The 21,554-nt window shown below is 36.7% G+C and overlaps 1 protein-coding gene across 5 annotated transcripts in view; it reads left to right on the top strand.

Moving 5' to 3' along the window:
• Positions 1-21,554, top strand: part of Arap2 (ArfGAP with RhoGAP domain, ankyrin repeat and PH domain 2) — a 169,904-nt gene that overhangs the window by 82,360 nt on the left and 65,990 nt on the right. For all 5 annotated transcript variants that reach the window (XM_057771585.1, XM_057771581.1, XM_057771582.1 and 2 more), the window contains 10 exons: positions 1,997-2,112; positions 3,972-4,171; positions 7,613-7,698; positions 8,373-8,555; positions 8,987-9,161; positions 9,587-9,721; positions 18,069-18,213; positions 19,087-19,189; positions 19,843-20,041; positions 20,213-20,276. In XM_057771585.1, coding sequence (XP_057627568.1) covers positions 1,997-2,112; positions 3,972-4,171; positions 7,613-7,698; positions 8,373-8,555; positions 8,987-9,161; positions 9,587-9,721; positions 18,069-18,213; positions 19,087-19,189; positions 19,843-20,041; positions 20,213-20,276 — 1,406 coding nt within the window. The remainder of the gene's footprint in view (positions 1-1,996; positions 2,113-3,971; positions 4,172-7,612; positions 7,699-8,372; positions 8,556-8,986; positions 9,162-9,586; positions 9,722-18,068; positions 18,214-19,086; positions 19,190-19,842; positions 20,042-20,212; positions 20,277-21,554) is intronic.

Raw genomic sequence — 21,554 nt, 5'->3', positions numbered from 1 at the left:
GATTTTTGATCATATCTATAAACCTTCACATTGAAAAATAAAAAATAGTGCCCAGGGGACTGAATCCGTGTGTGGGAGCAGTTACTGTGCAAGCATGAGGACCTGTGTTAGGATCTTAGGGCTCCTATGATAGCCAGGTATGTCCATATGTATGCCTGTGACTCCAGCCAGGCATGTCTGCACATGTGCATGTAATTTCAGCTAGGCATGTCTACACATGTGCATGTGATTTCATGCAGTCATGTCCACTCATGTCTATTTAACTACAACCAGGCATGTCCACACATACGCATGTAACTCTTGCCAGGAATGTATACATATACACACACACACATACACACACACGTCATGTGTGTGTATGTGTGTGTGTGTGTTATCCTGACCAGTCATGTCCACACTTTGAATGAAACTCCAGCACTGTGGAGAAGAGCAACAGGAAAATTTGGGGCTGTAATGCCACCAGCTTATCAATAGGTTCACTGAGAGACCCTGTCTCAAGAGAATATGGTAGAGAGTGCTAAAGCAGGTCACCTGGCATCCTACCTGTGAATGATAGTATCAATAGTAAATGCATTTACACAATGCATGACTGATGGCTCTTTATACATACATACATAGTACATACATATATGGGAAAATTGTTTTGTTGCAGTTTTCTCAACTAAGATTGCCTTAGTCGTAACCACAAAGACCTACAAGAAAGTCACAGCCCAGGGCTTCTTGTAGCTGAACTCTGGTGAGAGCAGAGAAGCACGGACGCGGACAGGAACAGGAGTCTTCACCATACTCATTTGCCCACAGACTTCTCAAGGACTCCATGTTCTAAAATGACCTGTTTATTTTTAGATGACTTTGCTAGATAATATGGAAAGATAAGGGGTGAAAAGTTTTCTTCTTATGATAGGTATTTGTATGTCCACATAGATAGTACTTTATATCACACAGATCAAAAGTGGGCCATATAGCCTGCATGTAACAGAAATGCATAGTGCTCTCCTTCTCCATGCAATGGTTACAGTGGAAAAGGGCATTCAAATTGTCTTTCCTTCTTATCAGCTTTTCTAAATTGTCTTTGCTGAGTTTCCTTTTTGAAAATGAAACAATGTTTTTGTATTTTCCTTTAGTATGGATCTGTTTTTCTTACCAATATTGAGGAGCTTCAGAAACATTTAGTCTGAATCTATTTATACAGATCATTCCTTCCTTGAGGTGGTGATTTAGCAAAATATGAAGCGTATTTATTGCTAATTTACCAAGGCCATATGATTAGGCAGTATATTGTCAACATTGTTGCTTTTAGAATGTGCTTTCCTATTTAATTTTCGATAGGGCACTATGAACTCAGTGCCTAGCGGTGATGAACCAAGGATAGTATTCATATCACAATGGTACTCTATGAGGTTTTTAAGAGTCCGATTGGAATATTGGAAATGTAAACCTGTCCAGCTAATAAAATAGCATTGCCTTTGAATGTAAATGAAGAGGATCACATGGCCCCACTGGGGCCGGTGTAACAAGATTAAGCAAACCCCAACAGCTACATATTTAGTTCATTTCCATCATACAAAGCTACATGCATATCAGTCGTAACTATCTCTTTAAGTCTTAGTTGGCCATCTTCTCTTATTAAGAGTATTTAGTTTACTTTCTAATGCCATTTTGACTATCCTACCAAATAAATGTTTGGCACATGACAAATGTCGATTTGTTAGTTTCCTTTGTTGATTGAATACAGGTAAATATAGTGCCCACTGTTCAAAGCAAGGCAGATATGTATGACCTTGTCTGTGTAGCATTTGTAAGAAAGACCTTGACTTACAATGTAGCTTAGGCTAGTGTAATGTTAGCATACTGCAAGAAGAACCGATAATTTCTTTTTCTAGTTGAGTCTGTGTAACTCTGTACATTTATGTAATAGTAGTTCTAGCAGTTCTGAATTAAGAAGACATTATGGTTGTGTTTTCAAAAGTGGCATTACGTTTTTGCTGCATACTAGGACTTTAAGAGTGGACTTGGTATTACCAGAATTCCTATGAATGTGGCAAATGTGAAGCAAGTAGACCGGGCTGTGAAACAGTCTTTTGAGATAATCACCCCATACAGGAGTTTCAGGTAAGCTATTTTCAAACATATTTGTGTGAGTATTTGTTTTTATGACTGCTAAAAGGCCTGGGTAATTTGTTTTGTAATTCTGGCAGTGGCATTGTTACATCTTTTCTTGTCCACATTGTCTAACTTACGAGGCTTGTAAGAAATCACTGTAAAAGTGGCTTGGAGAACTGTGAAAACTGCCAAAGGTATTTACATTATGAGTTGTGTATAAGCTGAGTATAGTGAAGATTTTAACTCTTTCACACTTAAAAGGAATGAAATAGTTTTGCATTTTGAGGGGGAGGGTTGTGTTTGTTTTCCTTTAGCCTAATCAAATAAATCCCGCTTTAAGATTGGTTTTTAATTACAGTTGCTGCAGTGTATTCCTGCCAGTGACTCAGAATCATTCTGGGTTTAATGGATCACATAAAAATATTGATTCAAATATTTTAACATCTTGATTTATGTATAAGGTGTATTATGTTTGAGTAACTGTGACATTGAACAATACTTAATGTACTCACCACGTTTTAATCACATATAATGGTTCCCTAGGTGTAATATGCAATATAGACATGGGTAATTTGTTGAGTTCAACTACATTTATGCATTTGTCCCAAATGATACAAGTCAGGTTGCTGGTGAGTCAGAGGCAATTGCTCTAGGTTTTTGGATGACATAATTATTTCTGAGGTACTCTTGAGTATCTCATACATTTTGTTTGTCAAAATATGTCTGTGGGGTCCAACTTTGATTAAAATGATCAAAAAATAATAAATTTTATTTATTTCATACTTGTAGATCTGGAGCTTGAATTGTAACTAAGTAACACTATGTTTTTCTAGCATGCACAAAGTCTTGCTTTTCACCCTGAGAACATTGCATATCACAGATGCACACACACACACACACACACCACACACACACACATGGCGGGGGGAAAACTGATTCCAGCCTCAGCTAAATAGAAATACTGGCTATAACTAACCTCTAGGAGAATTTTATTAATATTGTATTAATTATGTAATCATAAAGTTCTTTAGAAAATGCAATCCTGTAAGCCACTTATTTTATGAACCACTTAGAATGGGCAAATACCAATTATTTTCATTATACTTCAAGTCATTATGGTTTATAGAACAAAAATTTCAATATGACAGATAACTTACAGCAAGTTTTTTTTCTGGAGTAATTTGTAGATATTATCTATAATAAACAGTCAATAAATCTTTCTTGTAGGCAACATTGCTGTTTAATATCTTATTCCTTCCGTGAGGCATCCAGCCAATACTAAGAAATCAGACTGTGTCAGAACTGGCTAAAATTGAGTTAGAAAGCCTTTAAAATAGTAACCATTTAAAACTTTTCTTGTTTCTCAGTTTGCCATCTGGACAGTCTTCTAATTAAAAAATTCCATTTTTAAATCTGACAAAAATCACAATTTCTGGTGGGAGTTTTTTTTATATATATAATTTTAGTTTTAGACTACGATGGCATACTTTACTGGCAAAATTCTAACTGTCATGAAACACTGCCAGTCTCTTTTTGATTATTATCTAATCCATTGCTTAAGAAACATGGCTCTCGCTTGTTTTTACTTACCAGGGCAAGTCCGTGAATATGTTGATCAGGAATAACAAGTGTGTTAATTTCAGTTAGAGATGTGTGAGCAAGGCGATAGGGAGTATGGAAAATCAGAAGAAAAAAATGATTTGTTAAATTAGATAATTTTTAATAGAAAAAGACAATCCAATACTGTCCAGCAGGCATAATTTTAGCTGCTATTTAATTTGTGGCTGAAATGAATATGCAAACTGAACACCCTGCTTAATTGGCTTGTATAAGGGAGATCAATAATGCAGAAATGTTAATTGTTTCAGCTTTACAGCAGAGTCTGAGAAAGAGAAACAGGAGTGGATTGAAGCTGTGCAGCAGTCGATAGCAGAAACTCTCTCTGATTATGAAGTAGCTGAGAAGATTTGGTTCAATGAATCCAACAGGAGCTGTGCGGATTGTAAAGCCCCAGATCCTGACTGGGCATCCATCAATCTCTGTGTTGTCATTTGTAAGAAGTGTGCAGGTAATTAGTGATGAGCTATGCTCCTCTCCTCTTGGTGGCAGATTAGCACTGACTGTTCTCAGTCAAAAGGCATGATGTGTCCTAGGTAATCATTGTGAAAAGTAAAATGAGATTAACTTATTAAATAGAATACCATTTAGAAATATCATATAATTCCATATTCTGTTCTGTGTGGATTCAATAAAAATTAATTTTAACTATGTAATAATATTGTGGGGTTACTGGTCCATGCATAAATTATTAAATTAACATGCATAAATTTTCTTTTTTTGTTTTGGTTTTAAGATACATCCAGAACAAGTTTGTAAGCTTGCATTAATACTTCCAGTTATGGTCTAGTCATTTCTCTAAGGTGTATTTTCTTAGATTGACGATGTTCTGCCTCTATCCTTGTTTATTGGATCTGGCATCTCCTACAGTATGAACTTGCATTGGAGTGTTTCCCAACAGAATTGATGCTTATGAAAAGAGCTAGTCCTGCAGATGCCTTCTTTCTTGTGACCTTATACTTAGTTGTCTAGCATCTCAGTGTATCAAGGAGCCCTTATCTATATCCAACAGAGAAGATAGGAGTGGACTCCAGCTCTGTGAAAAGCCTTACTGAGTACTTGGAGAAACTTAGCTAACTTCCGTCTCCCAGACTTCTCCAAAGATGCCCTGACTCCAGCACACAAACACAGAACTTACCTATAATACCAGCTGTTCTGATGCTGGTCTACAGAGGGAGAAACTATATGACATGAAGTTCTTTCGATAAATACAGATATCGTTTTTACAGTCGAGGATGATAAGAGCAAGATTAAAGTTGACTAACAGGCCCAGAGACAGAGCAGGGAAGGGACTTCTGACTCAGCCTAAGCAGAGACAGTGAGCAAAGTAGCTCCAGCAGTTGTCTTGAACCTTCCATACTTTTGGGAGTCTGTCCCATACCATTTCTCATGATACCATGATACTTTCCTGACCACTTAATTAACATCAAAAAAGCAGAAGGCATCAACCCTGCTATGATCCTCATATAGTGTATCCTCTCTTCCTCTCATTAGGAGAGATAGCTTTGTTTTACTTCTGCCTATTCCCCTTGTGCTCCATCTCTTTCCTGCCTCCTTAGAACCAATTTATCACAACTACTCTCTAGAGTATTTAAACTCGTTTCTAGTTTTGTCTTGTAAACTTGCATCAGCCTACCTTTTTATCAGTGGTCTTTCTTAAGGCCCTTCCGTCCCTTCTTTGCATTGCTCTCTGTTGACTTTCCCTTTCAAACCTGAGTGACTTGCCTGTCTATACAATGACTAGCGCAGTTTATTTTTTGTTCTTTAACTTTGTTTTCCTTCAACATTTTGTAATCAGCCTTCTTTTCTCTCAATTCTGTACAAGTATTTGCTTTATTTTTACGAGTGTATTTTGTTTCTCAGTCTCCATTTGATGCATTCTTATCCTGTTTGTTTTCTCTGTGATATTTGAGATCTATAGCTAGTATGTTTGTCTTTGATGTCGATCCTCCTCAACTTCAGAAAGTCATGCTGTCTTGCTGTCTTAGTGGTCGTTTTCCATGGTTAGATGACCTCACCGCTTCATGCTGCTGAAGTACATGTGTACCTTGGACTCTCTTTTCAGTTCTCATTCTTTGTATCAGTGTTACCTATCGTTTGTATTGAACGCTCATCAAGAAGATGGTTTTCTCAGCCTATGAGAACCTCAGATTAGTTTTTCCAAAGATACTCAAAAAATAACACATCAGAAGTAGAACCACAATTGCTGCCTCGGGCCCAGTGTATAAATCTGCATGTTTTCATTTTTATCCTATACTCATGAGAAGGTGTACTGCCTAACTTACACTCAGGCCGAAAATGGAAGAATTAAGCTTTATGTTTTCTTTAAAGTTCACGTCATCTCATTGATGTTTCTGTCCTGTTCCTTTGCCTCCATTTAGAGCTTATATATTCTCTTTTTAAATATTTTATCAGTATTGGTATTTTTCCTGCATACATGTGTGTGATGAGGTGTGTGCCTTGTACTCATGCAGACTAGGAATGGGCACAGAGTCCCTTGAAACTAGAATTAGAGCTGGTTGTGAGCTACACTATGGGTTCTGGGAATTGAACCCTGGTCCTCTGGAAGAACAGCCAGTTCTATTACCTGCTAAGTCATCTCTCTGGTTCCCTGAACTTATCTGTTCTTAAATAGGCTGCTTTAGCAACTCCTTTTGCAACTCACGGACTTCTAGTGTTGCTTTAAGGCCATAACTAAAAGTACAAAGCAATGTGAACTCCTGCTATGGGGCATTGCGCTCTAAAGTGTTTTCACCTCTTTAATAAAGAAGGAAAGACCCTCTGATTTAGTGTTAGAAGGTGAAGAATCTTTACCATTCCTAGGCAAAGTGTCCTTAAGATCAATGAAAGTTCTTACATAGATGTTTTTCATTTCTGCTTACTTTGGATAGGTGCTTGTGTATCAGTTGTGACTGAAAGTTGATTTATACTGTACATTTGATGATTTAATTCTTTTCTTCCTTTCTTCAGAGGAAACAGTACCATAGGAAATCAATGTCAGATCTCTATGCTCATTTTTACTGTAATTGTCATTATTAGATTGTCTTGTATTTTCCTGGTTCATAAAAATAGCTCAGGAGTAGAGCACTTCTAACAGGTACAAAAAAAGGGGGTTGATGATCCCAGGCTATCTGAACACACACAAACACACACACACACACACACACACACACACACAAGCATGCACCTACATATGTATCTACACATATGTGCACATTATTTTTAATGTATAGTTTAATGGAATAATTGTTACCAATTTTGGTTGGTTATGCTGTTGGTTTTTCATAATCACCATGAATATTCCTAGTGCTTTGGGCATTTAGGAGAGTAGGTAATGGGATGCTTTAAATTCATGTTATCTATATATATGTATGCTATGCATATATTCCACATATGACCCATGTATATGCATTCACGTGGGTGTTGGAGGACGACATTCAGTGTTATTCCTCAGGTATACATTTGTTTTTTCACTTATTTAGTTAGTTTGTTAGGTAGTTAATTTAGTGAGAAAAATTCTCACTCTAACCTAGAAATTATCTAGTCAGCTAGGCTGGCTGGCAGGCCCAAAGGATCCACCACCTTCCCAGTGCTGGGATTATAAGCACACACCACCACGCCTAGCTATTTTTATGTGGTTTCTGGAGATTGAGTTTAGGTCTTTACATGTAATGTGAGTACTTTATTAATTGAACTGTCCCTCTATCCCTTACCTACACACTTGGGCTTCTAGGCTGGGGAGGGAAGAGATTGCTGGGAATTGGACGTAAGGACTCACACAAGCCCTTGACCACTGAACTATATTTCCAGCCCTCCTATACACATTTTAAAAAATAAGGCAAAATGAATTCACATTCAATTAAAGTGGAAATGTAATTGTCTCTTCCTTCAGGACAACATAGATCATTGGGCCCAAGAGACTCTAAGGTTAGAAGTCTGAAAATGGATGCCAGTATCTGGAGTAATGAGCTCATTGAGGTAAGTTCTGTTCACTGGGCTGTGTGAACAACGATGGGAGGAGACTGGCAGTAGGCAGTGCTTGCTTTTCTGAAGAAGTTTTTAGATGAAATTCTCACTGTGGTGTGCAAATGGCACACAGCTTCCCAAATTAGATAGTTATTTTTAAAATAAAGACTTCAGAGAACCTTAATGATACTCAGGATGTCAAGATGTGGCAACTGACGAAAGTGAGAATTCTGTTCCTTATTTTTTTTAACCCACATGGGAAAGTATTAGAAAAGGGAATGAGAAGATTTAGCAAAATTTAGCATTCTGTGTCTGGGCTATACTTTGCCATTATTCCACCGGTTCTGTCTCATTGTACCTGTTTCTATTTCCTCTCCTGCTCCACTGTCCCTCCTTAAGGCAGACTAACTGCACAACCTTTTAAATCAATCTGTCTCAATATGAGTTTGAAGAGTAAGGCAGCTTCTGGTGGTTTTGTGTGACCTGTGCTTAGCTTCCCAGCTGATGCTGCATTAGAACTAGTGTCTGCCACTAGTGTCTCTTGTAGTCTGTCTTGAGAATGCAGGCTTGCTTGCTCTCTCCTGTGTTTTATATTGAATTAGGTTTTAGTTTAGGATGGGAATCAGTTTTGCAGGTTCAAACACATTTAATGAAATTATGTGCATTCTTTGCCTTTTCCATTCCAGCTGTTCATTGTCATTGGAAACAAGAGAGCAAATGACTTTTGGGCTGGTAACCTTCAAAAAGAGGAAGAATTACACATGGATTCACCAGTTGAAAAGAGAAAAAACTTTATTACCCAGAAATACAAAGAAGGAAAATTCAGGAAGACACTTTTAGCATCTCTGTCCAAAGAAGAGTTAAATAAGGTGAATTAAATATAACACTATCTATAGATTTTAATGCCATATATCAATAATCAGTGTAGATAATCTAGTGAGCACTTTATTAAATTTTAAATGTTTTAAATCTCTTATCCCAGCTGCTACAGAATAATAGCAGCATAAGTTTTTTGGAACATCCGTGATGGATTGGAGGTTCACAAGGAGAACATCCTAGAAACCAGACAGTGGTCTGAGACTCTGAAGCCCTTACGTAGGATTTTAACCCACGCAGAGTGGCCATTTGTAGAGCTGACCTCTGTAGAGAGAGTAGACCCACTCCCTGATTCAGGTCATTGATTTTATTAGTATAGGAGAAAAAAAATACCTGCTTCATAAACATATCACAAACTTGCATTTCTTTTAAGAGCAGGACTCGCATTTACTTCCCATAAATGGTATATTCTTTTAATGGCCAGGCTCTGTGTGCTGCGGTAGTAAAGCCAGATGTGCTGGAAACGATGGTCCTGCTCTTCAGTGGAGCTGATGTCATGTGTGCCACAGGAGACCCCGTGCACAGTACGCCCTACCTGCTGGCCAAGAAAGCTGGGCAAAGTCTGCAGATGGAATTTCTCTACCATAACAAGTTCTCAGGTTTGTTCCCCATGCTATCCTGACTGCTCTCTTCAGACTCATACCTAAAAAAGTTGAAGAACAAATACATTAATTTCTTGACCAAGAAAATTATGTAATTACTAAATTACTGCTTTACAACAGAAAAAAAGTATAGGATTTCTATATCTTTTATGTCTTTTAATCTTATAAATGGAAGATTAAAATAGTTAATCCCACATAATCTTTTCCTCCAGAATTAAATCCAGTTTTCATATATGAATAATAAATATGGCTTAAGTGCTTATTTGTCAATTTTATACAAAGTGAAATAAATCTCTGTATTTATTTGGTCATTAATCGGGCCCTACTTTTCTGCTAGTGTAAAGCTTCATCACAAATTCCTAAACAAAAGGGAACATTAGAACGTTTCAGATTAAATTGTAAAACCTCTTCGCCTTTTCTAGACTTCCCCCAGCATGATGTTCATTCTGAGGGTGGGTCAAGTCAGGAGGCTGCCCAGTCCACCTTCCTCTGTGACTTCTTATATCAGGCTCCGGCTGCTGCTTCCAGAGTCTCTACAGAGAAAAAGCTACTTGAAGGTATCCTTTCCACTCATCTTACATTTTCTTTCTGGATAAAACTTTTTTTTTTTTAACCTGGTGTTTGCTCATCTGTAGTGATTATTCACCATTAATTCTTTGCAGTATCCCTTATCAGAAATGCTTCAGACCAGAATTGTTTTTAGATTTCATGTTTTTTGTTTTGTTTGGTTTTGTTGTTTGGGTTTGGGAATATTTTTTATAGCCTTTACTAACTAAAAGTTCCTAATTACAAAAAAAAAAAATAAATAAAAACTACCACCACCACCAACAAAAAAATCTCAAATCTAAAAAATTATAATTTGGGGGGGATATTGAGTCTACACTGCATTTTTTCCCAGATGTTTGAAGCACTTTTGATTTCAGATTTATTGATAGGCATATTTAAGCATTATTCTTTTAAAGTTATATAATCTTAAAGTAGGAATAAATTAGGATAAATTATGTATCATTAGATTTTTCTGATAAAAAAATCTTTTCTGTCAGGCTCTGCTTTGAGGAGCTGGTGGTCAGTAATTGGTGGACACATAAGGAGTTTAGACCAAGCTGAGGATAAGTAGCAGTTTTCACAGGAAGGAGGAAGGAGCCAGTAGTGATTCAGTATTTCAATCCTGGCTGTGTTATAGCCTTTTCATCTTGACTGCCATTTGATGGGGGACAGTAGGAAGAAATACTATTTTCTGCTTTAAACTTATATGCTTTCTTTTTAAACAATGCAATGAATTTTACTTTACTTGGCCTAAGGGATAATAAATGACAAGCTTCGCCAAATATTTGTAAGTACATATTATACATCAAATCTAACAATAAACTCTTTGCACAATACCCAAAACCAAAGTACTTGCCAATGCCTTTCCTGATTTCTAGAGTTTCCTAGAGCCATTTTCAGTCTTTAATTTAATAGATATAGTCAAAAACTTGACATAGAAAATTTTCTTTAAGTTTTTCAATACACCAATCTTGTCTAGACGAATACCAGGCTCATCAGATCTTTTTTCAAACATGCTTTAGAAAAATACCTTGGAAGTGAGTAATGCATATTTGACACCTTGAAATTTTATGCCTGAATCTTCCCCTTTAGATTTCATGAAATAACGAAATATTTGGGGGCATATTTTATATCAAAAGTGAAAGAAGTTTGTCTCTGTCTATGTGATTTAAGTTTTTATGGAGTGTTGGATTCAAGACCTTTGTAGATACTAAACTGATTTGCCTGTGCTTGGGATCCCTGCATACCATAGTGCAGTGTTTGCATATTGCTTAATGTCTTTGTCACATATATTCCTAAGCCTCTGAAGATTATTTTTATATTACATCACAAGAATGTTCTGTAAGAAGTTGCTGCCTAATATTATTAGGAGACACTGACAAGAAAAAGAAATACGTGTACATTCAGTAAACATATAAAACATTTTAGTTATTTTTCATTAGTGATTGGCTTCGGTCTGTGGGTTCAGCCCACATGGATAGGAGATATGGGTGTCATTATCTGAAAGTTAAGTAGGATTTTTTTCCATCTGGAATGCTTTTCTAAAAGTTATTTCAAGCAGAATCTAAGACTTAGTCATATAGTACAGTAGACATTAATTCATTTAAAAATTGTCTCCTGCTAAGATATTTTTGAGTGTCTTTTTCTTTCTAGTTTATTAGTATGTTTCACGCTCAAAGAATTATCTGCTGACCCCAGTCCAGCTCTACTTCCCCTCAGGCCTTACTTATGCTGTAGTACTGTAGCCTTTTTGTCTACTTATATCTGTCTTAGCTTCCCTACAAACTTAAAAATAAATAATTACTTCCAGAGTAGAACTCAGATCCTGATCATCCATTGCTCAAAGGCATTCAGCAGAATCCACTGCAGACTGAGCCCTGGTACTTGTATGTAGGGCCTGGGAATTATCTTTTGTTCCATTCTTCATTTTTAGGCATTTCTATAGAGGCTTCATCTGTTTCTAAAATGGCTGTATTCTTTCCTTCAGCCCCATCTGGAATTCCCATCTCTAATTTGATGGTATCTTATTTTTCAAGTGTTGGTTCATTGCCACATAACAAGATCTCTTGGTCACCTTATGCAAATGTCCTCTACACTGTTAGATCACCATCTTCTGAGGATGCTGTGCAATTGCCTTCCATGAGGAATGAAAGCCCAGTCATGCATTGGGTTTCTCTGTTTTGTTTAGTTTCATTAAATATTTGGTGTCCAAATCAATGTTAGCACTGAGTTACCACATGATAAATACTTGTGGGATGAATGAATGTACCTTTAAAAAAGTTACTAGCAGCTTAAAAAATATCAAAGTCCGAAGCATGAATTTACAAAGATAATTCAAAGGGAAAATACAGACACACAAAATACAAGACAAGGTGGAAGCTGCCTTGTCCTGCTACTCTGCCCCAGGGAGAGGTGAACAACTGTACAAACTTACTTCTGCTCCGCCCTCCCAAGAGAGTGAGAGACAACCCTCTACTTCCTTATAAGAGATCATGTCCTCACACAGAAGCCACACCCTAAGGCCAGTACCCCAAAACTATTGGCAGAAATGAATTCCCATGACAAATGTCACTTATTAGTATTTAGTCTTTGAGTGTATGTGTGGTTTGATGATTAACTAGTAGTTTCACTAGAGTTTGAAATTACCAGTCATCATCTAAGATTAAAAAACATTAATGGATGAAATTTCAGAAAAATGCATAAATTTAAACCTTTTATTAAAGTATTTTATATTTATATTATTATGTATTGTTAATTTTCCACAACACCTAATTCATAATTTAATCTTCATGTATGTTTTGGAAAATATGATATTCAGGGTTCAGTATTTTCTAAGTTTCAGGCAGACATTGAGAGTCTTGTCATGGATAGTCCCACTCCCACAGAAACGGGAAACTTTCACATCAAAAGATACAGTTGCTGACATAAAGCATATTTTGTTAAGAAAAAGCTACTCCAAGAAGCAGCAGCTGAACTCTGAATAAGCGTGTGTTTCTGGGCCTGTTATTGGCACTCTCAAGATTCAGCAGTGTTGTTGCTGCTACTGTTGTTGAATGCCAGCTTTATAGGAAGAAAATGAATTGTTTGGAAAGATATAGAGATTAAAGTGTGGCTGTCACCTTTGCCTCTGAAAGGCAAGCGCTGGACAGTACCACTCCATCAGCCCTTGTCAGCACAGGCAGGAAACAAAATGATTAAACACAAGGACAGGGGTCTGAGAATAAAATGCAAGCATTCTTCGGAGTGACAGAGGTTTCACATTGTCAATGCAGCTTTTCCAGATCTCAAGTTCTTGTAGCTTTTGCTTATGAAGACAGATATGTATTTTGCTTTTTCTTTTCTCGGTTTAGTGTTCATGAAAAGAAAGATTGATAGCCTTGTTATACCTCTGTGTAGAGCTGAATAATAGCATCCTGATTTTGTTTTCCGTTTCCCTTCCTCAACCGTGTGTGTTTTCCCTTGGTATCTGGCTTTGATTAGTTTGTGCAGCCTTTGCTTTTAAAAAAGAAGGTGGTTGACAGGGTTTAGTTGAGGCTCCTATTTCATTCTGTTTATACTTAATTTCATATATTAACAAGGAATTTTTAAAGTTCTTTATTCTAGGAAAAGCCTATGTTATTCACTTCTTTTAAAAATTGTTTCCAAGGCCAAACTATATTTATTTAAATGAAATAATCGCTGATACATGTTTCCCTCATAAGTGGAAGCTGAATATCATCACTTTTGAAAGTTTAGAAAATGACTTCATCATTCTGGAAAATAATAGCTTTCCTTAACTACCTCAGATTTATTGTGCACATCCATATTAAAATATAGGACTTCTCTATCACAACACTTTACAAGTGGTTATATTGTTCAATCATGTAATACACATGCGGGTGTTTTGCTCAGTGGTTAAAGTGTAGCTTCCAGATGTTACCTGATCAAATTCTCCTTCCCTCTTATAGTAACTACTCATGTGACCTGGGGAAGCTTAGTTACCTTCCCTATGCCTGTAAAAAAAAGTTCAAGACAGTGGTTCAGACACAGAACTGATGTCATTCTGCAGGCTCAGCAGATTCATACATATAAAATGGGTAGAACCTGTATGGCCTGTGCACATGATCCAGACTGATGGAATTGGAGATGAGGGTAGGGGCTATGAGGGCTCACAGTAGGCACAGTGGCTTGGGGATTCCTGTTTGCTTCTAAATTTAGGTACACTGTCCTCCGGGCTTTGTTTGACCATCCCAGCTCTAAACTAGACCATCCATATCACTCCATGGAAGGCTAAAATAGATTGTCTGTACAATTGCATATAGGGTTTGGATAAATCCTATGTGAATGTTGTCTCAACTGAAGAGAAATTAAGAACTCCATCTTTCAGTCTGACCTCACATACAGACTCTTCTCTGTTAACCAGCCCAAGTCCCGAGAGTAACCCATTATATAGCCCTGATTTCACTTTGATGGACATTTTGCAAAAACTGCTTTTGGTTTCTATAGCAGAGAAGGTTTTTTCGGGGGCATTGGCAATCACAATTTCTTGGGTTTTTATTTTTTCCCAAATCAACAGGAATGTCAAGATTCCCTACCTCACCTTTGCTATTCCGGATGCTCGAAGAGAAGAACCATGCCTCGCTTCTCTGACCTCTGGTGCATTTCTAAAGCAACTGATGTCATAGATATGAAAAAAAAAAAAAAAAAAAAACAAAAAACAAAAAACAAAAAAAAACTGTAGGATGATTTTCTTCAAGCCCTCACTACCGTGGAGCCCCTCTTTTAAAAGATCTCCCATTTGTTTGCTTAGAAATTGCCTAATTAGATTTGGGATTCACATTTGTTTTGTGTATCCATCCTTTGGGCACTGTGTGTTTAAAGCCTTTGAATGGTTCTTAGTTGTTTTAGGAGAGAGGAACAAACTCTTGAGTCCTGGAGGACAATGAGGGACTGATCTCTGCTGGGTACTATAATGTTGTTTTCCATTTCCTGCTGCCATGTGTAACCTGATCATCTGTCCAGGTAGGGTATCCAGTGTCTCTTTCTGTGGCTGTGTCCCCCTGGTGTTTCTCAGGAGTCTGGGTGGTTTTAGCTCTGAATCTGTGTGCTACTGTGGAAACCTGCTCCCCAACCATAAAGGACTACATTACAGAAGCTGTGAGAAGGATGGAATTTTCTCTCATTGCTCTCCTCTGGGGATGGCCTGCTCCTACATTGCCACTAATGGGGCTACCTGACTGTTATCATTCCAAACACATTTCCCATTAAGGGGATTGTAAACAGCAGTAAGGAATTGGTGGAGAAGAGTCATCTCTGGCACTGTATGTGTTTGTGATAGATGTTGTGACATTTTCCTCTGAATTCTTTTATGAAGGTTATTCTTGCAATCTGTCTTTTCAAATCAGTTCTTGAACTCCTTTTGTTAATATGTAGGCTTTATTTTAAAATATTTTAGGGAAATATTTAAAATTTTTTCATTTAAAAATTACTGGTCTTTCATGATTTTATTCTGTAATGGCACAGGATATGTATTGTGACTCAGAAGTTTGAATCCCCGGAGTAGCACATTGCCTTCATCTAAGAACTGACCATGCCTGTTCACATTCTTTTCCAGTGACCATGTAGGATTTATTCTGCTTGTTGTTCCTGAATCTCCTTCTCAGATTTTCTGAGTATATCAGTCCTGCCAGCCTCAGGGTTTTGGCTATTGTTTTGCCAAATGCTATATCAACTTTTTCTCAGTTTCTCATCGCCATTCTTCTTTAAGGGTCCAATAGAGGGATAAAAGAAAATTCAAGAGACAAGTCAGTGTATTTGTTATTTCATAGTTTTGATTTAATTTGAGGTTTAAAGAATCTTAAAAGAATGTATGAAGAATTTCCATGTATGTATAATGCATATAATACAAATATTTGTGTTTTAAAATGTTTTATCCTCATATTTGTATTTTTCTCTCTGTGTGTGTATCCTTCTCTCACTCATGTTTTTAATTTATTTATTGTTTACAAAAGTTTCCTTTCTTTGAATTACCTCAGCAGGTATTTCTTTACAAAGAACATTTGTAATTATAATAACCATAGTATCAAATGTAATGTTGGAAATCCTCCTATGTCAAGGCTTCTTTTTTTCCCAATTATTTTAGGCAGAATGCTTTCTTTCAAGTTTAACATTTAAAAAATAATATCAACATTTATTGATTATGTGACTCTCATGCTACTGTGAACCTACAGGTTCACAAAATGTCACAGAGTTAGTGTCATCAAGCAACAGAAATATAGCCCTTCATACTTTTGGTGTCCAGTGTTACTCCAGCATCACTGACTTAAAGTCCTGGTGTCCCCAAGGCTGTCCTGAGGGCTCTTGGACAACCACCCTTTCGATGGTTTCTTTTAAGTGATTGGAGTCAGTCAGAATGCTGAACTCAGTCTCTTGCAGAGTATTCTATGAGTCTAGGTGAGTCCTGACTCTGATCTTTTATTATATGTGGCAAGATAATTGACAGCTACTCTATTTGGTGAGTGACCCGTTGTGTAGCCCTGCATTCCTGTAGTAAGCATTACTGCAGCTTCAGGAAGTGCTTGAGGCATAATTTAGAATCCGACTTCTTTGCTCGCTTTGGAGGAAGAGACCCAGTTTTCTTGTATCTCAGGAGTGATATTGCTTAGGAACTTACTATGGGGTTGGGTGTGAGGGTAGAAGATGGGGGTGGGGAGTGGAGGAGGGTGTGGGTGGGTGAGGGTGGAGGTTGGGTGGGTAATGGTGGGGGAACCCTACCTGGACAAACACAAGTTATTTTCTTCTCTTCTCATTCTGTACTCATGAGGTGTGAGCCCATCAACCCTATCTGGAATCTTGTAGAACATTGTTTAATTCTTCTTGATTGCATTTATTTGAATGTGCCGTCTGTTGTCTTTCAGAAGAATCTTTTTTTTTTTGGTTTTTATGAACTGTAGCGCTCTCTCTCTCTCTCTCTCTCTCTCTCTCTCTCTCTCTCTGTGTGTGTGTGTGTGAGAGAGAGAGAGAGAGAGTGTGTGTGTGTGTGTGTGTGTGTGAGAGAGAGAGAGAGAGAGAGAGAGAGAGAGAGAGAGAGAGATATGTGGGGAGAGATCCCTCCTTTGAAATTAGATCTAGTGCCCTACAGCACCATTGACTTGGGGGTTAGGAGAGGAATGGGAATGGATTCATATTGGATATACTTTAAATGCTTTTCTTTTATAAATAAAATTACAAACAAATTTACATGGGGTGCAGTGTAGCCTTCCATCTGATGGAGATGAGCTGTAAAGATGAGAACATGGAACAAAAACCAGTGAAAGGCATTCCTGTGCATGTGAGGCATGTATGCTTTGATTCTAAGCGTGGCTCATTAGCAGTTTTTAGATTCTGGCTTAGGGTCTCTCTCAGGTTCATAATCTCTGTGCATGTATTCCTCTAGTGGAGGTTAAGTTGGCTGTGTTGAAATTGATCACTCTTGGGCAGCAAGAAACATACATTGGATCCAGAGGAGTTAAGGGGTTCCTTATACTTTCTTGTTCACTTAATTTTCCCTGTCTTCCTTTTCTGCTAATCTTTACTCTTTCAAATATACTGATTAAAGTAATCTAAATCCACAAAATTCATACTGAGTGTATTCCACAGTTAAAGCCATTTCTGTGACTTCCATCTATTGACCTGGTCAAGGATTAGCAACTTTTTTTTTTTTTTAAAGAATCTCATAGCAAAATTTTAAACTCTGTGGGTCAGATAATTTCTGTCCTAGCTTAGTTCAGTCTTTGTAGTGGTCAATGAGCCACAGGCCACCCACAGGGAACAAGTATCACTGTGTACCAAGAAAGTTTGATTGTGCCAGGTGATGCTGGTTGGATGTGGCCTCTATCCATGGTGTCCTGATATCTGTAGGAAGAACTTGAAAACTCCTAAATAACACACTATGGACATTGTAGATTCTGAACCCGGCTTTTACAATAGATGTGGTTTTAGATTTTGTTCTATTTTTTCTTCCCATAATACTTTGTGAAGACCTCGGTCTTTGTGGCTCTGAGGTTTTAGGTTTTGTTCTATTTGTTCTTCCCATAATACTCTGTGAAGACCTCAGTCTTTGTGGTTCCGGAGCTCTTTGGCAGACTTTTCACTTTATGAATTGCCCTGCTTCTCTGGTCATCAATGTCACATCCATTTTTGTCTGGAACATTCTTTGCAGTTAGATGATAATGTCTCTGAAAGCAAAAGTGTATCAGCTTTATATCTTATGAGTTGGTCTGATGTTTCTTTTACAAAACAGGGAGTTTGTCCTTTTCTTTATCTGAACCCAATTATGATTTGTTTCTAAAAGTTTATACTATAGTTCAATTTATTATTTGCCTTGTTTTAAATTCTTAGAGACAAATAAAAAGTGGTGTGTTTTGGAAGGCGGCTTCTTGAGTTACTATGAAAATGACAAGTGTACCACACCTAATGGCACCATCAACATCAGTGAAGTTATATGCTTGGTTGTCCATAAAGAGGACTTCTATTTGAATACTGGGTATGTCTATCCTTGAGCATCTATGTGGGAGGTGAATGGGATTGGTAGTCCCTGTACCAGGTGATGAGCATTTAGTTACCTTTCCTGTTTTCCATTGCTTCCTGTAAAAAGATTCTACAGTATCTTCAAACTGGTTCATTTAATCTGAAATCACAGGAAATTTTGTAAAAAGTAGTTATTACTATAACATTCCATTGTTGATCATTAAAGTACTTTTGCTTCTATAATTAATTTGAATGGTGGACTAAAACCAAAAATAATAACATTTTTAAAGAGCATCTTATATAAAACATGAGAAAAGAGAAGATTCCATGATTATTGGCTCATTTTAAAGTAAACAGAATATCAGATGAACACTATCACTGAGTAATATTCACAATCCTTAAATATATTAATTATCATATTAGAAAATAAATTTTAAGACATATTTATGTACTTTTGTGGTCTGAAAATGTTTAAATTAAAAGATTAGGAATTATTTATATAATATATTTTACATACTTAAAAACGTTAAATGAACCTCTGAAGGATTTTAGAAACAGCCTGAGAGATTTTGACATGCAAGTTTTGCACTTTGTTTTGTAGAATAGTTAATGAAAATGTATAAACATTAAAATAAATATGGTTTTAGGAACAGATATTTTAATAATACTTATAATAAGAGAGATTTTACAGTGTTATTTATATTAAATTACAAAAACTCTACTGTCATTATTACATAATTACCAATATATCCTACCTATCAGCTGAAGGTGCTATTTTTCTATTAAAAATTTTTCAGTGTTACATATAGTGATTCTTTTGATTTTGAAAGTTTTAAATTACACTCATTTATTCTGTGTGATGGTGTCTTCTTATGTGTGCTTGCTGTAGGCCAATCTTTGTCTTTGAGATCTACTTACCCTCAGAACGTGTCTTTTTGTTTGGAGCCGAATCATCTCAGGTTCAAAGAAAATGGACAGAGACGATAGCCAAGGTATTTAAATTTTGTATTTTCTAAGTCCAGGAAAGATCCTTAACTTGAAGTCTTTAGTTAAGGTTCAAAGATTCATGAACATTTTAGCTATAATTTTGAAAGAAACTTTTCATGTTTTCAAAGATGACCACCAAAAAAGGATAAAAACAATACTTCTATGGCCTAAAAAAAAGACAAGAAATTTATATAGAACATTCATAAAAATCCTTCTTAAAGATAATTCTGTATTATTGATGATTAAGGTACAGTCTTCATTGTAAAGCCATTTTCCAGCCTGTGCCTTCTCATGGGTATGTTATTTTCCAATGTCCATGAGGAAAGGAACGGATTTAGCCAATGATGTGAATGGAGCACATATGAGAACATAACCTTTTCTACAGTTCCATGAACCACGGAAGAAGATTTCCCATGTTTCATCTGTACTAAGAAAACAAGGGATACAGTGCTGTGGTTCGAAAATACGCGTTACCTGTTTACTTTAAGTTTCATAACATAGTTTTTTTTTTACTAGTTATTCTGAATTTGGCATTTGCTTAGCAATCTTTAAAACAGGAAAATAAAGATAAGTTTTCCATTTTTCCCTCTATCTGTAGACAGGGAAGGGCCTTCCTATTTTCACTGTCTTTCTTACTTTTCTGTATTTGTCTTAACAGCATTTTGTTCCCTTTGTTGCTGAAAACTTAACAGAAGCTGACTATGATTTGATTGGTCAACTCTTCTACAAAGACTGCCATGCCCTGGACCAGTGGAGGAAAGGCTGGTTTGCTTTGGACAAGTCTAGCTTGTGTTTTTGCCTTCAAACACAAGAAGCTCAGGAAGAGAGAATGCACCTAAGAAGACTGCAGGAGCTAAGTAAGAGGACACCCACCCCTTCTTGTTGGAACATACCTCCCAATTGCATGTGGTGATGGCAGCTTCACAAGGAATTCAGAAGCCTTAACCCCAGACTTGTGACTAAATCATATTAATCGTGTATCTAAGCATATTTTAATATTAAAAAAATTCATCCTTTTATCTCTCTAGCAATCAGCACAGTGGTTCAAAATGGAGAAAAATTAGATGTGCTACTTTTAGTAGAAAAAGGGAGGTAAGTACCCTTTTGTCTTTTTGTTGTTGTTGCTTTGTTTTCTATTTCTCAGAGAGTAGGTTATTTTGGTAAAGTTCTTAAGGGAAAAACCATTATCTTAACATTTGAGAAACTCTTATTTATAAAAACTGTGTTAGGCTTTCATCATAGAGTATAGCAAAAAGGTACAATTTTTTCATATATCTTATGATAAAGTAGCATGATCGATTTTTATAGTTTCCTGTAGATCTGGGCCATGCTCATTTAGGTATATGATAGGAGCTTGATGATTGTAGGTTGTATGTTTAGGGTCTACAACACTACAAATGGCCTGTGCATGTGAGTCTTTCATAACTAGATCTTGACTTCTTGAGTCCCCTTAGTTTTTCAAGAACTATTAACATCTCCAATGCGTTAGGATGCTTGAACTGTTAGGGACAGAGTGATACAAAAATAAACTCTCTACTCTCATAAAGCAAGTACTGTCGTGGGGGGAATGAAACAAATAAATAATAACAAAACCCCAAAGCAAACACTCAAGAAAAAAACTATTCTTTATCATTGCCTATCAATTATAAATCCTCTGAAGGAAAATAATCAAGTTAATGAAAGAGAGCTAACGAGATCAGTATTGTGTGTTAGTGAGGGTGAGAGCACAGATATCATGATGGAATAAATGTCTGAATAAAGTGAGGAGTTCTGTGATCTAGCACCTCAGATATTGTGTTCCAGACCTGCAGACACTGATACTTGAGGATCCTGTTACAAGTCTGAGCTTGTTATGTAAAAGGGGTGTTGTAGCTCATGGGAGAGGGAAAAAGACTGAGAAAATGGGAAGAAAGTATTTCAAACATATCCCTAGGACTTGATCATTTAAGACACTGAAAGTCATAGCATGTAATTTTTTTTTATTCTTAGTATAGTGATATAGGACTCAAACTGGATAGTGGAATTATCTCATTTATATTTTTGAAGAAATCTTTTACCTTAACTCCTCATGAATGACTTTGGGGAACAGGACAGGAGTCAACTTTAGTCAACTTAGTCCAGTGAGTGTTTTGTCATGGAGTCAAGCAAGAGATGGGTTATCTGATAACCTAAGTGTTGATGAGTGGTTTGATGTTATCAGGAAAGAATATGCTGTGTTGGTGGATTAGATCAATGCTCTTCTCTAGGATGGCTCCAGAGTTTTGATGACAACAATTACCTGAATAATGGTGCTGTTTTAGGGATAACAATACATACTAAGTAGAGATAGGATTTTAGTAAGGTTGGAATAACTGATTAAGAACTCACTTT

The sequence above is a fragment of the Chionomys nivalis genome, chromosome 6 (assembly GCF_950005125.1).
Source record: "Chionomys nivalis chromosome 6, mChiNiv1.1, whole genome shotgun sequence".
NCBI lineage: Eukaryota > Metazoa > Chordata > Mammalia > Rodentia > Cricetidae > Chionomys > Chionomys nivalis.
This window is presented reverse-complemented; position numbering and strand designations above follow the sequence as displayed.